Genomic DNA, 25,329 nt, shown 5'->3' on the forward strand with positions numbered 1-25,329 from the left:
GCAAACTTTTCCACTTTTCAACATCAAACGTAGGCTGTCCCTTTTCCTGCTCACTTCCTGCAGACAAGGAAGAATATCCTTCAGCAGGTTTTCCTCGTGAGTTTTCAGTTGCATAAATCTCTGCTGGCTTCACTATTCAACCCCTTTGCCAGATCACCCCTGAACGGTCTGGGCAGAACAAGACCAGCATCATGACTCTTCTGGGAAAATCAGCCACGCATTCCTGTCCTTTGTTCCCCAGCTTTAAACATTTAATTAATCCACTGCAGCTTCTGAATAAGGACAGTAGGATAGTCTCTCCAGGAACTGGATCAATCCCATCAGATTGGATTCTGCCCATGTGCCAACTCACCCATGTTTTTGACAGGATCCAGCAAAAGAGGCCAGAAAGTCCCCAGTGGCAAGATGGCCTCACTCCTGAGGCTCAGACTGCTGCTTTTTGGTGGCTGTCAGGAAGAATTCCTGCAAGAGGCTTTCCTGTAGTCCTGTGAGAAGATGAATGTGCCTTATGGTATGAGGCTCAAGCATTAAGTCATAGAATCAGAGAATAGTCTGGGTTGGAAGAGACCTTCCACTAGACCAGGTTGCTCCAAGCCTGACCTTGAATGTTTCCAGGGATGGGGCATCTACCACCTCTCTGGGAAACCTGTGCCAGTATTTTTTCACCCTTATTGTAAAAAATTTCTTCTTTACATCTAATATGAATTGACCCTTCTTGTTTAAAACCATCACCCCTTGTCTCATCACAACAGGCTAAAAGGTTTGTCCGCATCTTTCTTTCAGTATTGAGAGGCCACAACCAGGTCTCCCCAGAGACTTCTCTTCTCACTGAGTCCCCAGAGCTCTGCCTGGATTGATTTTCCCTGGGGGAATCATCTCACTTATCCCACCCAGTCTACCTGCAGGACACATCTCCAATCCTTCTCCCCTCCTTCATCCTGCTGGCACCAGGAGGAGAAAATGTGCAGGATTTTACATCATGGGGAGCTATAAACTGTGTCCAGGTCTGTTGCATGGAAAGAATTACGAGGAGCTGAAACATCCACATGTCATCAGATAGCTAAAAATAGGAAGTGTCCACCAGGAATTGCCAAGCCCCACCTTGGCGTGCCCATGGAGCATCGGTGGGGTGTGTTTGCAGCTACACAATGGGAGATGGGGAATGCTAAATATAGAGAGAGCTGTTCTTTAGCACAAAGGGGTGGGGTGGGACATGTGCAATGTCAGGAGAGTGGCTTTTGGCCAGTAAATAAAAGATGGCAACAGTCAAGGAGGAAGAACTGAATTTATTCCTGAATATGTGCTGTCTTGTGCCTCTGTGTCCTGCCAGGAGTGACCTCAGGGAAACTGGGAGCTCCTCACCACCTCCTGCTCCTCTCCTTCCCTACTCCTCTTTCTGCTTTGGACTCCTCTGCCATTCTCAGAAGAATCTCCCTCATTCATTGACAAATAAATGTCTCATATCAAACCCACAGCACACTGGAGAGGAAACTCTCCATGACTAATACACCAAGGGAGGTTTCAGGATTCCATTTTCTTTCTCACTCTTTCCTGTGATTATTCCCTGTGCTTTTCAATGAAGATGAGCAGTCCAACCCTGCCTGGTGCTGTAGGAGCTGGGGAAGCAGATGAGGCAAACTCAGTGATGTCACATCAAAATAGGAAAAGGGAGATCCCAGCTTGGGGTGGTCACTGCAGTGTGGCTCTCTGGTTCTCATTCCTCTGAGGTTCAGGCCTCAAAAAGGACAACTAAGTTGGGAACCCACTCACTCAGTTTTGAGGATGAGGTCAGGCCTACCATATTTTGCTTAGTTATTTGTAGAATATGGCCATAATATTTCCTGTTTTCCACGTTTGCCCTCCTATGTGCAGGACTACATGCTGTTCTGTAATACCACCCATGCAGACATGTGAAAGAGAAAACAGTTTGAAGAGGACAAACAGACTCTTTTTGGAGAAAATGAGGGTTTTTTTGTGATTCTATGTGTGAACTACAATGTTACAACATCAACCTGTTCTTTAATCCAGCATCTTGAAAAGCAACAATAGGTGTCAGCATCTGGGTTTGTCATCTACCCTGTGAATTCAGTAGCTTTGAAGGAGGTGAGGCTCTTCCTGCAGGGAAGATTCTCACGGGACAGCAGCTGTGCTCACAGACCTTGTTTCAGAGGGGTTTCTCTGCATTTTAAAGCAGGAAATTTGCATTGATCCAGGATGAAGCCTTAGACATTAACTAACCATGCTCCTTAAGTCTAAGGAAGAATTAATTTTGTTCTCAAGACCTTGGAGACAAAAGGGCTGGGAGTTCTTCCAAGGTTGCCTAACTCTTCCCAGTCCTGCAGCTCCTTTATCACCCTTGTGAGCCCACCCTGCTCCTTCCACTCTCTCCTGGGTGCTCCTGGACATCGTCGCTGCTACACATGGATGGGCAACCCTGCCTTCCCTGCTCATCTCAATGCTTGAGCCCACTGTCCAGAGGCTTAGAAATACAGAAACATTACGGACTTCACATTTTCCTAGCTGACTCAGGATCCTAAATATTTCCAAGTATGAAGGAAGTCAGTATGGCACTGCCTTCTGGGGTGTGTGGGGAAAACTGTGCCTCATCTCACATTTCCCAGAGGAAAAAGTGAACATCCATGTTAATCTCTCTCTGTTCATCCCACCCAGGGCAATGGAGGGAAACATCTCCATCCTCTCCAGTGATTGGAGAGACCCTAAATGGAGAAACACACTTGAAAAAGTCCAGCTGCTGCTGACCCAGGAGCCTCAGGAACTTCACAGTGGGACGTGGAGCACTTGCTAGTCAGGGGTCGATTGAGGATAAGCCTTCCCTTTGTTTCAGACCAAGATATACTAGATGGAGACCAAGAGTATTGATAGAGATCAATAGTGTCGATTCCAGTTCCACACTGCTCTTGGCAGGTGTGGGATCCAGCTCTGATCCTGGAGTAGGTCAATCAGACAAAGCATGGAAAGCACACCCTCTTTATCCCATGCTGCCTGGTTTGCCAAACCCACAAACCTGATCCATCATCAGAGCCATGGGACCTCTCCAACATGGTCACTGCTGGTGGTGAGCTGAGGGCTAGCTGTTTGCAAGCCTGTTGGGGAAGAATTGCACGTTTTCTGCGAGTGGATTTGCCATTTGCTAGCAGGAAAACCAATCAGGTTCAGCCTGGAGAGAGAGGTCAAAGCCTTGTGTGTCCTTTTGCATCTTTTGCAGATGTTCTCCTCAGTGGGCCGTGGCTCTCTCACACACAGGATGCAGCAACATAATGACAACTTCCTTTGATCCCAGAAATGTCAGCAAAGCTGTCCCCACAACTGGAGCCTTCCCACCATGTTTCTTATAGGAGCAGGTCCAGCCCAGCCCCCTGTTCTACCCAGAATTTCCTTTTATTGTTCATCTCAGCAAAGTGAAACACAGACCACATCTGGAGTGTTCTCCTGGACACTCAACCGTCCCACCAGCCACTCTTCTTTGTGATGTTTATTGCCTTCTCTGGAAGGAGAGATTCAAGCTGCCCCCTTGGTTAACTGTTATTTTAATTGACTCCTGAGGAATTTCTCTGCTTTGCTGTGTCCTGCTGTGTACTTGGCACAGAGCTGAATCCTAAAAAATTCTCCATGTCTCTCTGCAGTGTCTTCAGATCTCTTGCCCTTCTGTGTGCACCATTGCACAGCTTGCTTGGTATAAATACAGAATGTATTCACTCAAATGCAGAATCACCAACAAAGCAGCCACATCTTTCACCTCCAGGAGCACAGGGTGTTTCTCTGGGCCCTTCAGTAAATGCAGTGTCCATTTGAGAAGTCCCAGAGAACCCCCCCTGGCTTCCAGCTACTGCATCTGTCTCCTCTAGTTACTGGGACACACCTGCCACTGTGGGTGGGTGCCCAAAAACCTGACAATTTGAATCACATTCCATCCTTAACTTGTGCCCCAGAAGTGATCACATTTCAATACAGGACAAAGCTGGATGTGATGTGCACCCTTCCAGGTTCCCAGATCCATATTGCAACCCTCGTGTAACTGCAAGGACTCCTGGAGAGAGGAGACCAGGCCACAGAAACCACAGGTTGATGGGGATTTATTAATTTTATTAAATTTATTAAATTTCCTTCTATTTCTCTCCACTCTGGCTTTTAACTCTCCTCTTTTTATTATCTTGATAGAGCTGCAGCCCATCACACTGCAGAGCAGAGGGGAGTGGGGTGTGCATCTGACTGGTGCAAGTGTAGGGGTGCCCTTGCGGAGCACCCTCCTTCAGGATGCTCAACCTCTGAGCCAAAACTGACATTTTTAGGACAAAGCAACTCCCCTGCCATCACCCCCTGCATCTGTGAGCTGAATCCCTCCTCCTGCAGGTAGCAGAGAGCTGAGGCACGAAGCAGGGCTGTATCTGATGTAAAATACCAAGGTGGAGGGTTGTGAATGCTGCTAATTGTCCTTCACGAAATGTCAGCTCCCCAGGTACCTCATTAACATCCTTAACCCAGCCAAGAGGATGTGGCTTTATGCTGTGCTGGGACAGGGCTGCTCTCCATGCCTGTTTGCACAACACTGAGCAAAAGGCAGCTTTGAATCCATTTGAGCTTTCTTAGATCAATCTGAACCACAAGAATGAGCAGTGATATTCCTCAGGTAGAAATAAATCCCATTTCATTGCCAATACCCCAGGCTAAAAGGAGAATTTCTTTTTACTCGTTGAGGCTGCAGGCATTCTGCCTCCAGGCTGGCTCGATCTCTAGGGGGTGAAGTGTTTGCACAAGGTCTCCTGGCAACAATTTCCCAGTGTCTGGGTAGTAGGTTTGGCTTAAGCTGAATCAACAGTGACTCCACAATTTGGGGTGATTCAGGTTAATAACTCCTGCCTAACTTATCTTAGATCTGAGTGCCAGAGAAGAAGTTAAAGCCATCACAGATCACCAGTACCCAACTGCAGCAGGGAAACACCTCATAAGCCTTCCCCAAGGTCAGCACTTCGCTGGCAATCCCAGCACTGTCAGAGGGGAGATGATGACAGGCTCTCACACCTTCGAAGTCTTTCCTTTCCCAGCTGCTTGGAAAGCCCTGAGATGCCTTTTCTTTTCAAACACCATGCAAAAATTGTCATGCTGGGGGTGCTGCTGGTGTGGGCACCTGCACAGAGCTGCAGGAATGGTGAGGAACTGGCTGGATGGAGACTTCCCCTGCTCATTTCCCCTTTTCCCCTGGCTATTTATTGTGGAGGATTCTTTTGCAACTGGAGAGAGAGAGCTTTGGCCACATGTTTTGGTGCAAGCAGGAATTCTCCTGTCTCTGCACTTGTCCAGCAGGGAAATTTATCTCCATCTTTGTCAACCTTGCAACCAGCATCCTTCTGTAATTCCCATTACTGCTGATGAGAGTGACGCATTTCCACTAACTGGGTGAATGCCCCTTAAATTAGTCTTCACTGAGACATGGGAGCAGGGAAATAAAAGGGAGGCAGGGTTTCAATTAGCTCCTGGTTTGTTTTCAGCCTTGTCTCTAAATAGGAGAGCTCCACATAAAGTGTTTAAAAACCCCTCACTATTAAGGAAGAAAAAGAGCAAATTTGTTCATCTGTACAAAGCTTTAGTTTGTGAAAATAACAACATTTATTATTTCCACTACATGTTCTTTCTGTAAATGTCAAAACCTTTCACAGACCCAGCCCGTGACGATCTTGTTAATCTTGTTGAGATGCAGGATGTAACTTGGAGCTCGTGTTGGGAAACTGAGGAACTGGAAGGGAAAAATACAGGTTAAAAACTAAACCAGTGTGAACATTAGAAATGAGACTTAGGAGTGGGGTTCACCTCATCTGATTTCGAGAAATAACTCACCTGTCCTATCCTGGGTTCCCACTGTACAAGTGAATTCCCCTGCCCAAAAGCCCATTTCTCACCTTAATCCACCACGAACAAACACCAGCATAAGGATGGGAGGTGCTGGGGTGACACGGGATTCACACCAACTCTGCTGTGCTGATATCCCAGGGAGGAGTTTTGGGGGTGGAAGGAAGCCATCTGAGGTGATTCACGTCTCAGCAACCTATAGTTTGCACCAGGCATAAGGGAAACTGCTCACAAGGGCACTGGGAGCACCAGCCCCACTGTGGACATTGGAGTGGGGAAGAGGAAATGAGATTTTTGATAGTGCTGGAGGAACTGGAGGGGTCAACCACTTCTCTGGGACATGAGGCTTTAATTTGACCCCTTCTTTCCTCTTTATTTTTTATCCATGTCTAAAAAAGCACAAGGGAAAGCAGGAGGACACCAACTGAAACACAGTCCAGGACAGGGACAGGGAGACCAACAAACAGGGATTTGCCCAAGGCTACCTGACCCAACCCAAGCCTCTGGCCCTCACTCCCTGCCCTCACTGTCCTCCAGGCACCCTCAGAAAGCCCCAACCACATCCTAAATGCTCCATGGAGGGGCTCCACAAAGACAATCCACAAGCTCCCTCCCATCCCTTTCCCCACTCCAGGCTCCGAACAATTCCCCTCATCTCTAATAATTCAACGAGCTTTGTTATGACAGGGCAATGCACTTAATGGAGAGTGAAATTGAAGAAGAATGTGTGGAAGTTGCAGCTTTTATCTCTAAAATAAATAGTGAATTCCTCAGGGCTGCTGCAGACCCAAACAATGCTCCAGAGCTGCTGGACTTTTGCAGGTTGCCCTGGTAACTTCCAGGCTTTTTTGGGGGCAGGTCCTTGTCAGAGGGAAGACGTGGTGGCAAAGCCACTCCAAAGAGATGTGGAGTTGGTGTTGGGAGAGCAGTGTGGGCCCAAGTGGCAGAAGATATTTAGGTTGGAGAGGTGTGCTGCACCCAAGGATCATCGTGGGTAATTCTCACTGAAAAATCCAGATTGGGATTTCAAGGAGTTTCCTCTCCCCATGTTGAAGGAAGTATTTCTGGTCTCTTGTCCAGTAAAATGGAGCAATCCCTCCCAAATTTCTTTTAGAGGTTTCCTACTGGTGCTTCACATCCCACAGACCTCTGCAGGAGTTTGTGGGGAGGATGAACACAAGGGATTTTGGAGCAGCAGTGGCCACTCACTGTGGCCTTGGAAAAAGGGTTATCTGTATTGGTCTCTACCCCTTCCTGAGGAGGGGAAGTGGGGAGGGAGGTGCTGAGCTCTACTCCCTGATATCCAGTGACAGAACATGTGGGAATGGTTCAAAACTGTCTCAGGAGAGGTTCAGACTGGACATGAGGAAGTATTTCTTTACCCAGAGGGTGGTCAAACACTGCAACAGGCTCCCTAGAGAGGTGCTGCATCGGCACTGCAGGAAGGTTGGCAGCTTGCTGAAAATGAGGTTCCTTGCTTTTTCTCTTAAAAAGTTAAACTCAAGAGAATCAGAAATTACACCTGTCTGAGTGGTCAAGTGCAGAGAAAAGTGGAAGAACAGAAGTTCTTCAAAATAGGATCACAGCTGAGACCGGAGATTATTTCAGAACTGAGGGGTGAACCTGGATTTTGTAAGTCTTTGTCTGATACCAATGGGATTTTTGCCTCTCCATTCGCAGAAGTTCGGGAACAGACAGCTGGCATTGTGAGCAGTATCTCAGGCTGTTCTTGGCTTTCTCAAGACGATTCCTGCTCCTGAGGCTAAAAGCTGCATTTTGTTTCCTTCTTCTGGGTCAGGTCCAGGCTAAGGAGCAGATTCCCATGTGACATTTCTGACTCCCCAGCTTCTGAAACATAAATACAAACATCAGACCTCTGGTATTTTTGTCTCTTGATGAAAGGAGGGTAGTTTGGGTTTGGGTTTTTTTGCTTTCCTTCCTGGAATAGCCTCTAATGATCCTCAACCCAGGAGCCCACAGGCTGCTGCTCACACTGTTACTCACGTCAGAGGTATCAGCCCTTCATCTTCCCCATCGTAGCCCCAGATCTGAATTCCAAACATTATTACTTGGTGCCCAGTTGCACAAGGAGATAGGTGACGACATTCAATAAAATCGGATTACTGGCAAGTTAAATGATCCTAAGCTGGATCTCAGCCCGAGGATTTTTGAGCTGCACAGGCTTCCCTCGGTCATTTTCTGTGAGAAGAGGTAAATATTGCAAGGCTCCCTGGAGATGTCAGTCAAATGTTGTGACGAATCTGAACGCAGCCGAGAAGGAATTACAAGGTGCAGAGAAGATAAAACTGTCTTGGGGAATTTATCCCAGCATTGTGAAGCACAAGAGCAACTCCTACTTTATGTTTTCTTCTCCTTTGTCCAGTTTGCATTAAATTGCAGAGAAATGGGGTGTCTGTAGCCTTTGGGGAATCACAAAAACATCTTGGGATTTCTCCAACAAGGAAATCTTGTGTCATGTGGAGTCTTCCTCCTCCTGAGAGGGTTTCAGCCCAGCTGACTTGCATACCTTGAAACCAATGACTCCCTGTGCTGCTCTTTCACAGCCTTACGTAAATATTTGGCTGGAACACACAGACCCAGGTACATGTGAACCTGTGTGCAACCGTATTAATGTCAGGATTGAAAAACACACTTGGCTGACTTAAGCCCATGAGATTTTAAATAATCATAATGTCAATAATAAATTTTAAAGTGAATCCTTATTTTTGACTCCCACTTCTCAGAGAGATGTGCAGGCCATTCTCCAAAGGGTTTCCCTACACCTCTAAGGCATTCATGTTTGGAGTTGAAAGCAAAAGCCTCTACATAATTTCCTGGCCCAGTGATTTTGGTATTTAGGAAAACCTCCAGAGCTGGGATACTCGTGATAAAGCTCCCAGTTAGCAATGCTGCATGTCTTGGGGTGTCAAAGACTGTTTCCATCTTTCTGGGAAACACCGATGCCTTTTTGACACCCCCAGAAAGTGCCCAGTTTCCCAAATTAGGGTTCTTTTCCTGGCCTTTCCCCCAGCTGATGGTTGGGATGTACTTTATCAGACACCCAGCTTTTGAAGCAGTCTTGCTAAATATCCCTTTATTTTTCCCTCAGCTGCTCATGATTCACAGCCTTGATCTGACACCCTCAGTAATTATCCCCTTTGCAGCAGAGGCAGATTCAGAGCTGGCGCAGCTGGGAAGGCGCCTGTACCCTGCAAAGCAGCAGGAATAATGGGAGATCTTCCTGCTGCCCTCCTGGAAAAGGAGGCTTAACTCCATGTTTCTGGAAGAATCTGTTTTTCCAAGAAGCGGAGGCCATGCCGTTGTTTCAGCCACAGTGGCGATTGCCAGCAGCCGAGGCTTGAGGAGACAAAAGACCATTGCGTCCAACAAGCCTCTTGAGAACTCACAAAACTGCCTGTGTAAGTGCCAGGGTGCCTTTTGTGATAATTAAGAGAAAACCTACGTCCCAAATCAGCAATCTAGAAGGATTTAGATGCTCAGGGGTGAGGCTCCTTCCTCCTCCTTGCCCAAGGCCAAAGGACCAGCACAGCCCAGATCTGCTGATGGGACCAACCAGGCAGAATTCTTCTCCTAACTCTCATTACAAACAACAAAACCAAATCCAGCCTGATTTCTAAGTGGATTTCAGGCCGTTCTGTTTTCCTTAGGTTGCTGCCAAGGCAGCTCTGTTCTTATCTGTTATTCCCACAGCCCTCACTTTGAGAAGACACCCAGCACACCTTGGGGAATCCCCCATCTCCCAGGCACTGCTACCCCTGAGCAATGAGCCACGGGATATTTTTGCAGTGTTTTAGGGGCACTGGTGCCATAAAGAGAGAATTTGAGGAGCTCAGCATCACCTCCCTCCTGTCCATCCCAACCTGTACTGAAGCAGCTCAGGTTTTTCCCTGGGCTGTCTTGGCTTGGCAGTTAACAACAAAAATTCGGAGAGACTGTGTGTATGAATGGGATCTGGTATTAAAAATACTCCTCAGGGAGAGAAGGAAGTGCCTCTCTGATACTGGCAGGATTAACAACGTGCACCAACACATTCATTCATTTATTGCAACTCGAGTTTCACAGCTTTTGGGTGCTGTGTAGTGCAGAGTGGTAGCAAGAGGAGCTGAGTCTGGGCTGAGGCACCTGGAAAGTCTCTCTGCAGTGGCCCAGAAGTAAATCAGGACAAGAAGCCTTTTCTGGGGACAACATGTGAAGCAGGGAGAGCTGAGCCAGCAAACCCAAGCATCTCCTCATCTTCTGAAGGTGACCTTGCAACAAGAACAAAGTCCACCTTTAACTGAAGGCATCAAGAAAACCATATTTGAAAAATCCTTTTTGGAGTGAAGGTTACCTTCACCACCTCTGGGTCCAGGCTGGGAAGGTTCCTGGATCCAGCAGAGCCAGGAGGAGGATCCAGTGCAAAGGTCTGACCTTATTTTCAGTCTCCTCCCAGCTGCAGCGAGTGCTCCTTGCCTGAACACTACAAAACAACTTTTGGTGCCTCAACACAAAACAATGCTGAGATTTGATCATAGTTTTGTCCTTCGTACTTTGGACACGTGGCTGACTGTGAGACATTCTCAAACAGGAGCTAATCTTTCCCAGAAAACATCCTGGGAAAATGTACATTCTCTGGGGGGAAGAGGAGGGGTCAGTGTGTGTGTATATGTGGTGTATATGCAGAAGGTGATCCCAAATTAATCCCACCTTCTGATGAAAACTCCAAATAAACCCCCAGCCCTGCTGAGAATCCCAGAACTAACCCAATCTAGATTGAAATCCCCAAGTAACCTACACCTGGATGTGAATCTGAAATCAAACCCCAAACCCCCATCCAGATGAAAATCCCAAATCCACCTCCAAATGCCCATCCTGATAAAACTCACACATTTTTGCTGTGCAGGTGGGAATCCCAATGAGATCCCCAAGTCTGCATCCAGACAAAAATCCCAAATCCTTGGTCATGTGGGTGGGAATCCAAAATCAGTTTACAAAACCCTATCCAGATTAAAACTCCCAATCCCTCACAAGTCTTCACCATGACAAAAATCCCCAAATACTCCAGTGGAACCCCCCAGATCACTCCTATGTATGTTGAAATACCAAATCATCCTCATGCCTCTCATTCCAATAAAAACCCCAAATCCTCCCCAACATCCCAAATCCAACCAAAACCCCAACCACCCCCCCATAGATGGGAATGACAACAAATCCCCCCTCAAATGCCCACACTGACAAAACCCCAAATCTTTCCAAAGTCTTCATCCTGATGAATACTCCAAACTCCCTCCATGCAGGCAGGAATCCCACCACCCTTCAAGTCCCCATCCCATTGGAAATCCCAAATCCACTCCTAAATTGAATGTAAACCCCCATGTAGTTAAGAATCCCAAATCCCCTCCCCAAATTTCCACACATCTTCACCTCAATGAAACCCCAAAGTCCTCCCCAAGCCCCCAGCTCTAACAAAACCCCTGAATCCCCTGTGCAGTTGAGAACCCCAAATCCCAATAAAGCCTCTAAATCTTTCCAACCTCCCAATTCCAATGAAACTCCCAAATCCCTCTATGCATTTGAGAACCCCAAAACTTAATCCCAACAAAACCCCCTAAACCCTCTCTCACCTCCTAACTCCAACAAAACCCCCAAATCCCGACAAAACCCCTAAATCCTCTCCAACCTCCCAACTCCAATGAAATCCCCCAAATCCCTCCATGCAGTTAAGAACTCCAAATCTCCATCCCAACAAACTCCCCAAATCCTCTCCAACCTCCCAACTCCAACAAAACCCCCAAATCCCTCCATGCAGTTAAGACCCCCAAATCCCCCAGACCCCAATCCCAACAAACCCCCTAAACCCTCTCCAACCTCCCAACGAAACCCCCAAATCCCTCCATGCAGCTGAGAACCCCAAATCCCCCAGACCCCAATCCCACCAAACCCCCTAAACCCTCTCCAACCTCCCAACTCCAACGAAACCCCCAAATCCCTCCATGCAGTTAAGACCCCCAGATCCCCCCTCCCACACCTCCACCCTAACGAACTCCTTAAACCCTCTCCAACCTCCCACCTCCAATCAAACCCCCAAATCCCCCCAGACCCCCATCCCAACCAACCCCCGCCTCCCCTCCGCAGGTGCATCCCCCGCTCCTCGCTACCCCGCTCCATCCCATCCCATCCCATCCCATCCCATCCCATCCCATCCCATCCCATCCCATCCCATCCCATCCCACGGCGCTCTCTCCCCCCGAGCCGGGGGCGGAGGCGGGGCGGGCCGGGGCCGTTCTGCGCCTCCCCGGCGGCGGGGGAAGGGGGGGCCCGTGGCCGGGGCCGTGGCCGGGGCCGGGCCGGGGCCGGGAGAGGGAGGGAGGCATCGCCCGCCCGCCCCGCCGGGACAGAGCGCCGGGAGCCGCTCCGGGACGGCCGCGCCGAGGCACCATGCGGGCTGCGGGGCTGCTGCCGCTGCTGCCGCTGCTGCTGCTCGGTGAGTGCCGCCTTCCGCCGCTTTCCGTGCCTTCCTGCCCGCTTCAAGCATCCCTCGCCCTCTCGCCGCGCTCCGCTTTTCCCGTTGCTATTGGCGAGTTTGGCGGAAAAGGAGCTGCGGGGCCGCCGGGCGCCCACCCGGCTCCTGCTTGCAGCTTATCGCGCCGCTTATCGGAACCCCGGGCACATCCAGCGCTCCGCGGCAGCGCAACTTGGGGCGCGGGAGCCGCAGTGCTGCTTCGTTCTGCGGCGGGATGAGCCCGACCCTCCGGCACTTCCCTCCCGCATCCCTCTCCTAAAGCCCCCCCGCTCGGGGCTTGGGGCTCTTGGGAGAGCGATGCGCGGAGCGTCGAGCCCCACACCCCGCTTTTGGGGTCCCATCGAGCAAGGGGGGACCTTGGGTTCGGCGTGGTGGGGCTGTTCTTGCCGCGGTCCAGCGCGCCAGGTGCTGCACCCATGGAGCGTGAGCCAGAGATGGCGCGGGAGGAGAGGGGGGAAAACTGCTGGAGACAGCAATTCCCTGCTGGAAGTTGATGGTGGAGTTGGGAAAAGGTTAAACTGGAGACTTAGGGATGTGTCGTGCTGGGGAGGTTTGGGGGAGGAAACAGTGCCTGGGGTCCTGTGGTAGTGTTGGGGTTCAGGGGTGATGGAGTGGGAGTTCTGGTTCTCTGGTGGGGTGTTTTGTCGGAGAAGTGGCCATAAACCACATGGAAAAGTAGCAGGGAAAGGAAATGCACTGATTCTTTCCAGAGTGAATAAAGGTAGGGAGGAGTGGGGCATTTCTTCCGTGTAATCAGGGAAGGCGAGGGAGGTGCGAAATGAAAATAAAATTTAAAAAAATAAAATAAAATAAAAATTTAAAAATAGAGTAAAATAAGAGAAGGTGAAATCCTGCTCCAACCCATGTGCCACAGAAGAGCCTCTGCAGAGCTGAATGTGCTTTTATTCAAGGTAACAAAAGCTGGGGGATGCTCCGGAGGTAAAAGCACAAGTGGAGGCAGGGCCCTGGGGATTTAACTCTGGGGTGAATTCCCAGAGGTCTGGTTGAAATCTCTGCCTGCTCCATTTTCTTTCCTGTTCCTCTCAGGACTCACAGGGTTTGGTGGTGAGCAGGTGTTAACCCCCATCTGTCCCTGATGCCAACATGGGCTTTAAAAGAGATTTCTCTTCCCATTAAAACTCAGGAAGCCCTGAGCATCATTAATATTGGCATAAAGTAGGAGCTGTTAATGCAATTCTTCTTGAGCTGGCCAGAATTTAGCTGAGTTTAGCTGACTTTGCCTGCTCAGAAGGTTTTGATCTGTTTTCCAAAATGAGGTGATAAATGCACTGGGATTGGACAAAACGGGCTGTTAGTTGGAGGATGGTGTTGGGAACCTGTTTCTCTAACACTCTGGAGTGATCCTATTACATCTTTCTCAGAAATTAATTGATTAAATCCTTCCAAACGGTGTTTTCTGCTATTCGTTGCTGCCCTTAAGTTTTGAAATAAGCTCCTCAGAGACGCTTTTATGTTGCTCCCTGGGTATTGGCAGCAGGATTTTCTTTCTTAGGGGCCAAGATCGGCATCCCTATTTGCTGAGTGTTTGGGCTCGGAGTCCCAGCAGTGCTTAACCCCAGGACTGGTATCTGCTGTGATCATCTGAGTTACTCAAAGCCTAAAATTCATCTTTTTTTTTTTTTTCCTTCCTCCTTAAATAAGAAGAAGTTGGGTTTGTAAGTGAAACTGTAAGATTCGGGGTATCTTAAGAAATAGAGATTGGGATGGAGCCTGCATGATTTGCTGTGTTTAAATTGGATGTGGAATGAGAGTTGGGATTTCAGAGCTTGTTTTTGGATGGTGACAACCTCAGTGCGTGGGGCAAAGCAGAACCAGCCCAAGGTTGATGAAGTTTTTGAAAGCAGCTCTCTGGGGTAGAGCAATTTCCCCTGAAATACTGACTTCCAGGCTTGTACATCCCAATCCCCTGATTCTGGAGAGATTCCCCTTTATATCTCTGCTTAAATCAGAGGAAAATCAGCCTCAGACAAGGTACAGCCAGTGTGTACAAAGAGAGATGCAGCAAATATGGCATTAGGCAAAAAACATCTTTAAATTCCACCAGCCAGAGAGAGGCTCAGAGTTACCCACTACAGCATCTTCACGGGATATTTTATTTTATTTTATTTTATTTTATTTTATTTTATTTTATCTATTGTTTCTCTAAGTTGCATCTCGTATTCCCACAGGGGATCTGATAGCAAAATTGCATCAGGAAGAGACAAACAATACTTTTTATTCTCAGGGGATTCAAAAGAGCCACAGCTCAAACCTGTCCGGGGGGCAAAAAAGGGCAGGAAGGGCTTTTACCAGAGATCAAGCACCCGGCTCAAGGCAAACCACGGATTGATGGGTTTGAAATCCTTGTTGCCAAAACACCGCTTTTCATTCCCAAAGCTGAATTCCCAGGGTACCTCCCTGGTACTGGGAGTTCTCTGGTACTGGGAGTTCGTGTTTGTCCAGGAGCTGTCAAAGATGTGCGTTTAAAAAAAAAAAAAAATGTATCCATTGAATACTAATCCTGACACGGGCAGGAGGAGGCAATTGGCGCCATGTCCCTAGGAGGAGGAAAAACATGTTTAACCAGCGGGTTTTAGAATCAGCATCAAAGCTGAGAGCTTCTTCTAATATATTTTGTCTCGGAGGAACTTTGATAAGATTTTTGCAACACTTTTGCCATTTTAGCAGTGCAATGTCTTCGCACAGACACAGTAACACTACCCCGGGGGCTGTTTGGGAGGCTTAATTAAAGAATTGTTTGCAAATCATTTGAAGATTCCTGGATGAAAGGAACTGGAACCATGCAATATACTGATTTAATTCCAGGGAGTTGCTCTAAAGGCTTGTGACGAGGGTGATCATTCATGCTGGTGTGACGGGAGACCAGCTGGAAATATCTGCCCTCAGCATTTCCAGGGAGGCTGGGGTTGCGCTTTGGTTATTATTTTCCCTATAAACCATGCATTTTCTCTCCCCATCTGCACTTCTAAAAGGTCGAAAGCCACCAGCATGAGTTCTGGGGTATTTCTGGGGACTCAGGGAGGTCAGTTACAGACAGTGAGTATCCCTCTGGCTGTGCAATGCCCCCCTGTTATCCTGGGGGTTTTATCACTCTACAACAGCAGAGAGGAGCTGTGGGGCTTAGATGCCCTAAATTTTGCCCCTTTATCCATGATGCTGCTCTGGGTGGCCCCTTTGCCCTGTCCCCAAGGACCCACCACAACCCCCAGAGCCCCCTGAAGCTCTGCAGGGCCAGGGAGGATGGGGTGAGTGGGGTTTTATCCTTACAGGGTGATGCTCTGTGGAGGTGAGACACTGCTGTAACATCTGCCTGAGCTGCTCTGTGCTACGGGGGCTCAAACATCAAGCTCAGGTGCCTTCAGCAACTTCATCTCCAGGTGGTCCAGGTGGGATGAAGCCCATGGCAAACCCATCTGGGGATGTGCAGGAATTCCTCCCTCCCCGCTACTGAGCTGGGGGGGAGTGACACTTAAAAAAATGTGCAGGTTGTGAACCTGAATATCCAGCTGACTTCCAGTGTTGTTCCCAGCCTGACAGCACTCCTGCATGACCAAGAACCACCCTCAGCTCTGCCCAGAGCGGAACAGCACGAGAGGGTTTGAACTCTGCAGGAATCTGGGTGGCCCGGTCGGGTCCATTCCCCATGTGCAGGCATGTGAAATCTCACCAGCCCTCTCCAGAGCTTTCACATGCTCCTGCCAACTTCCTGCTCGAGAGCCTGTTTACGTGCTCAGCTCCTTCCACAACTGGCCCATCTCCACCTAAGGATGTTGTTTCTGAATTCTTGCAATGCCTGCCCTTTCCTTCACAGAGAGATCCTGAGCAAACCTTGCTCTTTTTTTCCACTCTCTACTCTAAGCGATGCACGCAGTCATCTGGCATTTGTTGTTCTGCAGCTACCTGTGCTCTGCCCATTGCAGCCCCCAAGGCTTTGCCAAATACTCCACGTTGCAGAGAGCAGTTCCTTTGGGCTTGGAATTGCCAAAAAAAAAATCCATCAAGTCTTTCTCTTGCAGTTTGTGAGACCACCCTGACTCTGCATGGGGGTCTTGCTGGTCCTTTGGGGATGTGTCACCCACCTTTCCCAAAAACCTCTCTGTCTGCCATTGGGGCTTAATAAAAAAAAAGTCCCTATTTTTTTTCCCTGAACTGCCTGGTGGGATGGTGTCCCACACCCCAGGGTGAGGGTGCTTCCTCCTGTGCTTCGTTATTTGGGAGGTTTGGGGACAGTTTCTCTGAGCTTTGTTGGGTTTTAACTGCTCTGATTATGTACTTGTTCGGCTGAAGCCTCATGGTGTTTTGCTCTGGGGATCCTTGAGGAAAACAAAGATCCATTCAAAACAAGCAGGAGGGATGTGCTCTGCCCATATCGCAGCTCCAGAGGTGCCTAAGCACTGGGGCTATCCAAAAACCTGCTGTTTTTTATGCTAAAAAGCCCTGTCTGGAAGGCAGACAGAGCTGGGGAGAATCAGATAATCTTCCCTGTTGCTGTACAAAAATCATATAAGATTTTTTTTCAGCTATGAACTGAAGAGGCAAAATGCTGTTTAAAGGACTGGCTGTGGTGGAATTTCTCTCTGTATTTTTCTTGTGTTTGGTGGAGAGACCGTGCAGTGAGTGGTGAGGGGTGGGGAGATTCTCTCAGGTGGGGCTGCTGCGGTACAAATAATATCGAGAAACGTTCAAAAATGTAGATGTGGTGCTTAGGGACACGGTTTAGTGGTGGACCTGGCATGTTAGCCATCAAATGATTCCATGATTCCATGGGCAGGGACACCTTCCACCATCCCAGGTTGCTCCAAGCGCTGTCCAACCTGGCTTTGGACACTTCCAGGGATCCAGGGGAAGCCACAGCTTCTCTGGACAACCTGTGCCAGGCCTCACAGTAAACCTGAGGTTCCTTCAAGGGTGACTAAGCCTGTTTCAAACCTGCTGGCTTTGAATTGCAAAAAATGCTGGAAATAGTGATTTTTTAGGGGAATCTTAGAAAATGGCAATAGTAACCTTACTGCTTTCAGGGGGTGCAGAGCTCTGTGGTGGCTTATTTGGGGTGACTTTTGGGGATTACATGCCCATATCCACTGGATTTGAGCTGTTGTGTGTCTTAGAGCCAGCCTGTGGCACTGAATATTGCCGAAATCCATTGGGAACCAGAAAATGCCAGGATACCCTAAAGAGAAAAAAAAAACCCTTTCTCCTTCAAGAGGTGAAACAAAGCTGCTCCAAACTCCACAAGCAGCGATATCCTTCATTGCTCATCTGCCTGTTGGGTCCCAGGTCTTGCTGATGGAAGTTTCATCACCACCAGATGTGCCTGTTTAGCAAATCTTTGCATCCCTGCAGCTCTGCATGTTGCAGGCACCTTTTCTGCCCCGTAAATAACGTGCGTCTCACGCCTCGCTTGGCCGCAGGCCAGGCGCTCTCAGCAGACACCAGTGACAGTTTGGTGACAAAGCATTGCAAGGACACAGGGAGAATTCAGACAACTTATTAAAGTCAGCTCAGTGTGATGTCTCAGCACCCAGCAGAGAGCGGGAGGGGGAAGGAACGGGGGTGAACGTTTTTTTTTGGGCGATGGGAATTCCAGCACTGCTGGAACTTCTACTTTTAGATGTGCAACCAGCAGAGGGAACAGGCCAGGCTGAGATTTAGTTTTCAGCAGGACTTCATTTGTGAATAATGTCCAGGACTCTGTGTCTTGGGGTTGGGTAGCAGCGGGAAGGGAATGGGATCTTCTTTGGACAAACTGAGACGACTGGACTTGAGGAGGAAGGGAAAGTTGGAAGTCACAGTGTGACTCTTCTGTGTTTTCTTCCCACTGAGGGACCCAGGGTAAGGCCATGCAGGTTCAGATATTTAACTAAGATACTTAAGGTTGAAGCTGAGTTATCCTTGAATCCACCTGCATCTGAAGGCAATCCAGATGTGTCTTGGGATGAGTTATCCACTAGAGATGCTTGTTTCCATAAATGATCCCCAACATGGCCTGATGTCACACCAAAAATATCCAAGATCTGCCCCTGGAAACATTTATGTTGTGTAACACTGTCTGTACGTGCTTAAAAACATTTTAAAAATTTAGTTTCGGGATTTGGAAGAACTTCTTGCTGGTGGGTCAGGAGTGTACCCTAAGGGCTGCAAAATGAACAGGTAAATAAGAACACGGTCCTTGGGCTTAAAAACCAAATCTGTGCTTGCTGTCAGGTGCAGGACAGATCCTTAGAAATAGGCAGAGATGGGATCTGCGTTAAAAGCTCCTCCAAAATTGAAAATGTAGTTTTTTTAATTTCTGAGTCAGTCCCATTTTAGATGTTGCTTTGAGGTCCGGTTCATATCCTTATCATCCTTCATAAAAATTGGATTAATCCAGTGGCTTTTTCTCTGTTTCACAGGCTCTGTGTGCAGGGAGCTTTGGTCTGAGGCCGCATGGCTGACGAGGGTGGTGAAAGGGGGAAGGAAGGTCATTTTGCAGTGAAAGAATAAGGCCTCGGTTATTAATGGCAAAGGCTGAAATGTTCTCTCTCAGCCTTAATTGATTTTGGCAAATTTAACTGGAGGAGGAGAAGGTAGAAATTGGCTTAGAAATTAAGCTCTGGTACCTAAATATGTATCAGATCTATTGTAGAGAAATGAGGAGACTGCCTTGTTAGGCATTTATTCTAAGTGGCTTCTGCTGGATACAGGCAAAGAGAAAAATACCCAATTTCTAACTTGGACAAAGGGGACTTGAAAGGCTCTTCAGAAAGGTTTGGAGAAACTCTGAAGGAGAAAGTCCTTCTTTGAAACCTAATAGCAAAGACCACTTTTTTTTTCCCCTCCTCCCTGGAGTCCAAAGGCAGGAGGGTGAGATAAGACATTCCACCACGTAGGCAAATGGGGGAAAAAAACGGGAAAAGTTTAAATGATACTGCTGCAGGCTGTGGAGAGTGGAGAGCTCTCAGGGTGACTATTATGTGCTGCTTATCAAAATACCGTGAGCCCTGACTGTGAGAAAAAGCAGAGTATTTAAAGAGATGCTCTGTGCCAGCACGGATCTGGTTAGCAGTGATTTTACTGGAGTAACACCAAGTAACCAAGGTTCTTGAGATATATCTATATCCACATTAAATAAGCAGTAAAGTTGTCCTCATTGGACATCTCTAATTTATCAAGCAACAGAAGAAATGTTTAAAGCACAGGTAAAGGGAGAAAGTTTTCTGAGACAGTTACTAAGGAGCAGCCTCAAAGTGGGATGTGATTGCTCAACTCCAAACCAGTATTCTCATCATGCATTTTTTCAGCCACCTCTCTGCTGGCAACCTGGTTTGGTTTAGGAGCCTAAATGAATAAAAATAACAAATAAACAAACAATAATTTGTTCCCGTGGGTTTTTCTTGGAGAAAGTAGCAGCACTCAGTAAAAGCATAAAGCAGCCTCCCCCAGTTTTATTTTCTTCTTTGATTGTTTTTGCTTCTAATATTGGTCTCATTTTTAGATGGATCAGCCCCCTGATCTGGTTTGACACAATGCTAAGAAGTGTTTGTTCTCTCCACTGCCTCATTCTAAGGGCACACAAATCACAGCAACGCCGTAAACACCCCCAAAATCCTGTGTGACGACAAAAAGCTGTGATACCTGTGCTGCAAATGCGATGAACAAGCAATTCTGGGGCTCCCAAAAATCCTCATCCAACTGAGAGACAATCACAGAAAAATATAAGCAAAATGGGACAGGGCATCCCATCAGCTGTGAAGCCAGAAAGCAAAATTCACAGCCTTGAGCCCAAATTTCAAGCGTGCAGGAGTTAATCTCCCCATCACCTCTGCTTTCCCAAGCCTCAGGGTCATTCCCATGCCAAAAAGCCAAGGAGAGATGCTGATCTCTTTGACATAAAGAATAAATTTTCCTGCCCCGTGCAGCATGTGGAATACTGCAGAAAAAGAAAGTTTAGAGATTAATGCAACACCCTATTAGAGACAATTATTTTGTTTCCTAAAAAATTTTCCCAGATGTCTAAAAAAAGCCCTCAAGGCTCTCAGCCCATGTGATTTTTTGGGCTTCTAAGACAGTTTCTGCCCATGAATGGCACCAATAAATCCCCATTAACCGTATTTAAAAGGAGAATGATCTTTTTTTCTCATTAAAGCCTCGCAAAGGGTTCAAAACCTCATTTTACTGGCAGGGTGCTTTGATTTAAATTGATGTGGCTTAAATTATGAATTTTAATCACGACTTAAAATACGGAAGGAGAAAGTCATAATTTGAATGATTTGATTTTAATCATGTTTTTCATTTACAATTCATAGCTGTATCTCTTAAGCAGGGCTGAATCTCCTCATTGTAAAGCTTGGAGATTTACAGCCCACTCTTGCCTTTCAACTGTGTTTTCTAACCGGGCTGGCACACTCTGAACATATTTGTTGAAGGAATTTTATAGCCTGAGACCTCTCTATTTTGATTTCTAATTTATGCATCTCTGGAGCCATCCTTGGTAATGATGAATAAAACTAATTTAGGGTTTATTGGTGGAAATCACTCTTTGCTTGTAGAGGAAATTTATGTTAAATTGACAAATGCAAAAGAGCATTTAAAATTCCTCTGAGATACATCAAATAACCGAGGACCTGGGGACCTTATGCAATAAACTTTTCAACAAGCTTTTGAGTTTAGTGCTAAGCAACTCACTGAGCAAATCTGGAGCATCAATCTGTGATGGAGTTAGTGACTGAAATGAATTGTTCTGTGTCTCTCGAGGGTTTCAAATAAACGGGAGTCGCTCTCTTAAAATTCACTTTTACTGTTGAAAATGGGAGAGGAGACAATTTTATTTTTTGGCTGCCAGTTTCCAGTTGTTTTCGCAGCTTGGAATTAACTGTTGGTGGAGCAGCTGAATGCATCTCTCCTTGACCTGCAGAGGGAATTTCAGTGGATAGCTGAGGTTTTTGCACATAACTTTTGGCTGTCTGGCTATCCCATGCTGAATGTCTGGATACCCTGGACATCTGCCCATAGCGTGGGCAGAAAGCAATTAAAGAGAAGCAAAAATTAACAAGGCTTTCTTTAATTGACTGCCCTGTTTTTGTCTCACATCCAAATCCAGCCCCACTTAGTGTTGGAAAACCCGAGTTCCCCAAGTGCCACGGGTGTCCTGGTTGGCTTTAGTCTCACTGTAATGTATTTAATGGGTTTTTTGGTGCTAGATGATAAAATCTGGCCTCTCAAAAGTTAGGAAGAGATTTGGCCTTGATGGATTGTGGCCCATTCCCCTCATCCAGCCTTGCTGATCCAACATGAGAGCATTTTCTCCAGAAAGCTTGACAAATGAAACTTCTCTGTTTAAGGCAACAGTCACAGAGGGGAGAAGAAGAAGGAAAATAAAATAATCCTGTGGTGAATGTGGTTGCCACTCCTGCTGTCACTGCTTTGCACGAAGCCATTCCAGTGGAAGGGATGCACCTGCTTCTGCTGCAACACATCAGTTTAGGCTGATAAAGGTCTCTGATAAGCTGCAGTCTGACCCAGCTCAAGGTGGAGTATGCACTAACAGACCCTGGGCAGGTCCCTGCAGCTCTCACTCTGTGTTCCTTAGCCCAAATCCCTCTCAGGCTCTTGGGAGGAGCAGCATCCCATGATGGCCGTGCTCCTGAGAAGCTCTTCCATGGAGAGTGGTTCCTAAAACCTGGACAATAATTCACCATCTCACCCCAAACATTATTTTGTGGGGAGTTTTCCAGCCAGGAGAAGGTTGATAGTGGATGGGGTGGTGTTAAGCAATTCCTAATGAGGACGAGGGTGGACAACACATCCCCCACTGTCAGCTGCCGAGTGAAGGACAAAGCCTTTCACCCATCACTGTCCATGCTCTCCATTCCAGGTTTCTCCAAATCATGGCTTCAGTTGCTGGGGGTGATTAAGGGTAGATGGTTTGCGGAAAAAAGCTTTTATTTTGGCAAAGGAAGTGGCACAAGAAGGGCAGAGTGGTGGGAGGGTGGCGAAAAGTGGACAAGTGAGGTTGGGTTGGTGGCAAGAGAGATAGGAGATGTCATGATCAGCGTGTGCATTTATGAATGCCCTTTACAAAGGGTTAGAGAGGGAAACACAGGAGTCCAAACTGATGAGCTGAGAAAGGAAAAAGATGCTTTTCTTCTTTAAAAAATCCACCTGTTTGTGTGCTCCTATTATGCATCTGGTCACGGGTAGCTGACAGCTGCACTGGGTAAAATTTTGGGGGTTTAAAGGAGTTTGGGTGTCACAGGAAGACCCCAAGGGAGCAGTGCTCTTCCTCCCTGATCATATCAGAAATGAAAATTCCAGCATCTTGTCACCATCCCTGGTGGAGGCAAAGTGACCTGTCCTGCCAGCAGCTCCTGCTCCTGCAGGAGCCTCTGCACTTAATCCCTGGCCAGTGCAGAAGATTCCAGCATTGCAGGACATGCCATGGACAGTGGGATAGGCCTCGGGATGGGTACAGAGCCCCAGCACGATGGTTACTGGTGAAAAATTCATGGGGGTACTGTGTAGAGCGGATTATTTTGGACCAGATCCAAAGCCAAGCTCTGGAGTGGTCCCACTGCGTACAACTCTCCACGTCTCAGCCGTGCTCTCACAGAGAAAAATCCCACTGCCAATCCTGATAAAATAGTGCAAGGAGGGAAAAAAAAGAAAAAGAAGTCAGGAAATCACCAAAAGAAGCTGCGTGTGCCTTGGGGGTTTGGTGGGGGGACAGCCACGCCGAAGGAATGCTGGCTGTTTCGGGCTGTGTTTGTGTTTGAGCAGCAGGAGGAGGAGGAGGGTTGCAGCTCCACACTTTGTCTGCCGTGAGAGCCTTTTGCATGTCTGGTAGGATGGCTCCAATCTGATTAGAAAGGGTCTTGATTAGGAGGGGTCCTGATTAGGAGGGGGCTCGCTGTGGGGGCAGCAGCAACGATGGAGGTAAAGCTGCTTTCCCTGGGAGCAGCGGCCAGGGGATGCCCTGAGCCCAGCTGGCCTTTTGGGGAGGGTTCCCTTCTAATCCAGCTCAGAAGCAATTTTGGGGCAGGGGTTTATCTCTGTCTTGGCTGGTCAGATTGGTACCCTGAGGTGCTGGAAGAGGAGTGTTGATAAAGTGGATGGGAGAGGAGGAGCAGCACAAGGAGTGCTCTGTGGGGGAATTGGCTTTGAAGCTGGGTTTTGGAGAGCGCTTTTGGGATTGCACTTTATTTATTTATTTGTTCCCATCCTGAAGGCTGACACTCCTCACAGTGAGGAGAAGGGTAAGAAAAGTGCAGTCCATGAGCTGTTCCTGCAAGGATTTCCACTCGGTCTGAGCAGACACATTCACCCCACAGAGGGACAGCAGAGAGAATGGGCAGGAAGATTTTGTCTCTGCCCAAATCTGACAAGACCAGATGCTCGCAGCCTATGTCTGAAGTAATTAGAAGCATTCCCGCCACAGGAATTTCTTCCTTAGAGGAATTTTTTAGAAAGGAAATAGAGGGATTATTGAAGGAAATATTTCTTAGAATTTATTTCTCATGCTCTCAGATCTCTCAGCCCTTGTTTTATGCACCAAGACTGCTCTTTGCTGAGATGGACTGTTGTGCCTGTGGGCAGATTTCCCATTTTTCTCCTCACAAAAGGCAAGAAATGGCTTGTTACAGGAACCTGGTGCCACCTGCACCTCTCAGGACTCCCCAAAGCCAAAGAGTTGCAAATTTTCCCAGCCTGTTCAACCTATGGCTACCGTCATGAAACTGCCAAGAGTGGGGAAAGGCATAGCCCTCTGCTTGATAATCTAGATTAGGAATAATTAATTTGTTTTGTAGTAATAAGGATCAGCTTTTGAATCTGCTTGGATTTGGATTTGAGCCATCTTCCCAGGGGTGAGGGTCTAACATCCAAATGTCCTGGTACTGTAACTCATCTCCATCACAGGTTTGTGCTGCCCTCCAAGCATCAGGGATTTGCTCCACATCTTGCTTTCCTCCAACACTTTTCTGCTCCTGTTTGGGAGAGCTGATTCCAGTCCTGCAGCAGCCCAGGACCTGGCCATCTGCTGCATCATCCACAGTCCCAAAATGCAGTGCCTGGATTCCAGCATGTGTCCTATTTATTTGGCAGCTCTGCTGTGCACAAACTTACTGGGCAAAGGACCTGGTGCTGTTGGTTTGCATCACTTGAGCATTTCAGCCTCTCATCAGTGACACTGTTGCCCACATTGAGAGGTCTGGGCACTGCAAGGGACTGCTGATGGACAAGGAGAGCAATTCAAGGCCAGGTTGAATGGGGCTCTGGTCTAGTGGGAGGTGTCCCTGCCCATGGCAGGAGGGCTGGAACGAGATGATCTTCAAGGTCCCTTCCAACCCAAACCATTCTGTGATTCTGTGATGATTCTGTGCCAGTACCAGGGGCACGAGCATGCCTGCACCACAGAGTAGTGTCTGCAGTACATAGGCTTGCAAGTTATCAATTATTTAAAGCAATCAGCTGCTAAGAATTTAAAGCAAACCACAATCAATTACAGAGAATTATCAATAAGAATTGCTAGAAGTCGTCTTTTGCTTTTGATGGCTCAGCTCTTTCTTGCCTCCATGGTCAGCTTGGGGCTTGATTTCTGAGTGGTGTCCAGCAGCCTTTTGCGCAATTACAATTTCCAGAGACATCAGGAGGAGATGGGGCTCAGGGCAACGAGAGGGTATTTTTGCACAGCTGATCATGCTTCTCCAAATGCACATTTGAAATCTGTGGGGGGATTTTTCAGCTGTCTCTTCTGCCTTGCTGTAATCAGGGATGCTGTTTTCAGGTAGTTTTGGCAGCAAAGCCATGCTTTGATTTGGCCAGGGATCACTTGCAGACATGCCAGGAATGTTCATGTAGCTGCAGCCTTCACCAGTGTAGGGGCTCCATCTCCACTGCCCAGCTCCAGGATTACAACCAGCAGCACCCACTGAATGCCAGTTCAG

At 47.7% G+C, this 25,329-nt stretch overlaps 1 protein-coding gene across 1 annotated transcript in view; it reads left to right on the forward strand.

Moving 5' to 3' along the window:
- The first annotated feature begins 12,224 nt into the window (after positions 1-12,224).
- PODXL (podocalyxin like) overlaps positions 12,225-25,329 on the forward strand; it is a 45,062-nt gene continuing 31,957 nt past the window's right edge. The window contains exon 1 of the mRNA XM_039571224.1: positions 12,225-12,349. Within this exon, the coding sequence (XP_039427158.1) occupies positions 12,304-12,349 (46 nt within the window). The 5' untranslated portion in view covers positions 12,225-12,303. The remainder of the gene's footprint in view (positions 12,350-25,329) is intronic.

The sequence above is a fragment of the Corvus cornix genome, chromosome 1A (assembly GCF_000738735.6).
Source record: "Corvus cornix cornix isolate S_Up_H32 chromosome 1A, ASM73873v5, whole genome shotgun sequence".
In the NCBI taxonomy this organism is placed as follows: Eukaryota; Metazoa; Chordata; class Aves; order Passeriformes; family Corvidae; genus Corvus; species Corvus cornix.